The 2,899-nt window shown below is 32.3% G+C and overlaps 1 protein-coding gene across 1 annotated transcript; it reads left to right on the top strand.

Moving 5' to 3' along the window:
• The first annotated feature begins 216 nt into the window (after positions 1 to 216).
• Positions 217 to 2,899, top strand: LOC137623049 (zinc finger protein 345-like). The gene has a single exon (XM_068353688.1). The coding sequence runs from the start codon at positions 269 to 271 to the stop codon at positions 1,769 to 1,771; it is 1,503 nt and encodes a 500-aa protein (XP_068209789.1). The 5' UTR covers positions 217 to 268; the 3' UTR covers positions 1,772 to 2,899.

Here is a 2,899-nt window from a genome sequence, read left to right as displayed (position 1 = left end):
CTTTACTTTCTTTAAGGTGTCTTTGTGGCTAGACCGAAACTTCCTCTCTCCCATTTATCAAACCTGTTTGAAATATTCATCATCATTTCAGTGACTATTTTGCATATTTTTTTCCAATAATTCATTTTAATATATTTTGGTTGGAATTTTTCCTTTCCTTTATCTTGAATTACATATAATTTTACTAGAGGTTTTTATGTGCATTGTTCTTACAGGTAGAGAACATGGTTGGTGTGCTGATTTATCGTCCTGCCAAAACCTTCATTCCATGAAGCCTTGTCAGTCAAACAAGATTTACAAACGCTTCAATGAGAATGAAAATGTTAATTATGAAAATTCTAAAATAGCACAGACTGGAAGTAGGTATTCAGGTGAAAATGTTGAGGTTGGCATCTTTCAATCGCCTCCAGCAGACCAGAGTTTATTAGACATCAATGGAAAGTTATGTCAACCTGAATCCAAGGAAATGAGCTCCCTTATTTTCATCCCTCAAGAAAAGGAAGAAAAATTCTCAAATATATTTCTTTCTAGACGTAAGGACTCTACTGTCTTAGGAGAAATATCTGCCGAACATGGGAATTTCAAAAATGCCCTTTCAGAACCTTGTGAATATATACTAAGTGAGAATTCATTGGCACCAAAGGACAAAATGCCTTTGAAGTGTAGAGATTGTGGCCAAATATGTTCTCGGAGGGATGATTTGAACAAGCATATGAGAATCCATACAGGTGAAAAGCCTTTTGAATGTAAAGATTGCGGCAAAAGATTTACTAAGAGAGGTTATTTAGACATACATATGAGAATCCATACAGGTGAAAAGCCGTTTGAATGTAAAGATTGCGGCAAAAGATTTACTGTGAGAAGTAATTTAAACACACATATGAGAATCCATACAGGTGAAAAGCCTTTTGAATGTAAAGATTGCGGCAAAAGATGTACTTATAGAGTTGTTTTAGACAAACATATGAGAATCCATACAGGTGAAAATCCTTTTGAATGTAAAGATTGCGGCAAAAGATTTACTGAGAGAAGTCATTTAAACAGACATATGAGAATCCATACAGGTGAAAAGCCTTTTGAATGTAAAGATTGCGGCAAACGATTTGCTGAGGGAAGTACTTTAAACACACATATGAGAATCCATACAGGTGAAAAGCCTTTTGAATGTAAAGATTGCGGCAAAAGATTTACTAAGAGAGGTTATTTAGACATACATATGAGAATCCATACAGGTGAAAAGCCGTTTGAATGTAAAGATTGCGGCAAAAGATTTACTGTGAGAAGTAATTTAAACACACATATGAGAATCCATACAGGTGAAAAGCCTTTTGAATGTAAAGATTGCGGCAAAAGATGTACTTATAGAGTTGTTTTAGACAAACATATGAGAATCCATACAGGTGAAAATCCTTTTGAATGTAAAGATTGCGGCAAAAGATTTACTGAGAGAAGTCATTTAAACAGACATATGAGAATCCATACAGGTGAAAAGCCTTTTGAATGTAAAGATTGCGGCAAACGATTTGCTGAGGGAAGTACTTTAAACACACATATGAGAATCCATACAGGTGAAAAGCCTTTTGAATGTAAAGATTGCGGCAAAAGATTTAATCAGAGAAGTAATTTAAACACACATATGAGAATCCATACAGGTGAAAAGCCGTTTGAATGTAAAGATTGCGGCAAAAGATTTACTTGGAGAGATACTTTGAACAATCATATGAGATTCCATACAGGTGAAAAGCTCTTTGAAGATGAAAAGCATGTATAGTGAGAATTATTACCCTGAATATATTCCTCTTTAAATTTATTATGTTTTTAAAAATTGTTTTTGCTATTACTAATTTTTTGTACTTGAATGTAGCTGTCCCTGATTAAAAATATATATAGCTAATTTATTATTAAAATGGTGGAATGACACTAAAACCATGAAATGATCCAAGTTTAAGACTTAAGTAATGAAATATAGTTGATAGAATCATGTAAACGTCCTATATTAACATTCGGAGCTATTGCTACTTATAGAAATGATTAGTCTGATTTGGATGGGTTTAAAATGGAAGTGAACTTATAAAAGTGAAAAGAGAGCCATTCAGAAATAGTTTTAAACTTTGCAATGAAATCGAATAACTAAGAGCAATCATATGATTAACGAATTTCATATCTTACATTTTACATTAATTCTTCACTGGCATCTTCTTGTGAATCACTTATACTTTTTTTGCTTCCTGATTTTCGAAGGTATTTAGATTTTACATTGATCTCGCACAGCATTCTTCAGGAATATTTGTGAAATCAACTTGGTCTTTAAATCACTTAAAAATTACTTTTCACCTTGTGTAAAACTCTCTCTCTCTCTCTCTCTCTCTCTCTCTCTCTCTCTCTCTCTCTCTCTCTCTCTCTCTCTCTCTCTCTCTCTCTCTCTCTCTCTCTCTCTCTCTCTCTCTCTCAAACGTTTCTTAATTTGTATGTGGTAAATTTTTTTGTGGCTTAATAAAAGGTTCTTAAGATTAGTAGAAATAATTGTAAAGTTTGCATTGAAATTTTAACTCCTTAAAGACCCTAAAATATTTATTGATTCTGCCTTCAGTTACGTTTTGGTAATATTATTTCGAGGAATGGGCATTTAGTCGAGTAATCATTTAATTTTCTTTTAATTGTCTATTTTATAGTCACAACTTCTCAACTTTGAACTGCTGATAGGGCTATATTGTTTAGAATCCTAGAATGACCATAAAAATCAATTATATTCAACACAAGTAAAAGGAATTTCTTGCATGTATTTTTATACATTTTAATGAAAAGAATTAAATTTATTGTAAAAATCAAGAAATTAGGTATGTGCAATAGAATTTTGAAGAAAACTTGGAAAATGATTTATTGTTGATAGAAGATATTA

Source organism: Palaemon carinicauda, chromosome 30 (assembly GCF_036898095.1).
Source record: "Palaemon carinicauda isolate YSFRI2023 chromosome 30, ASM3689809v2, whole genome shotgun sequence".
Taxonomy (NCBI): Eukaryota; Metazoa; Arthropoda; class Malacostraca; order Decapoda; family Palaemonidae; genus Palaemon; species Palaemon carinicauda.
Note: the sequence above shows the minus strand (reverse complement) of the source record. Positions and strands in the feature narration are given on the sequence as shown.

Coding starts and splice junctions, on each gene's coding strand:
- LOC137623049 (XM_068353688.1), top strand. CDS start 269: ATGAAGCCTTGTCAGTCAAACAAGATTTACAAACGCTTCAATGAGAAT.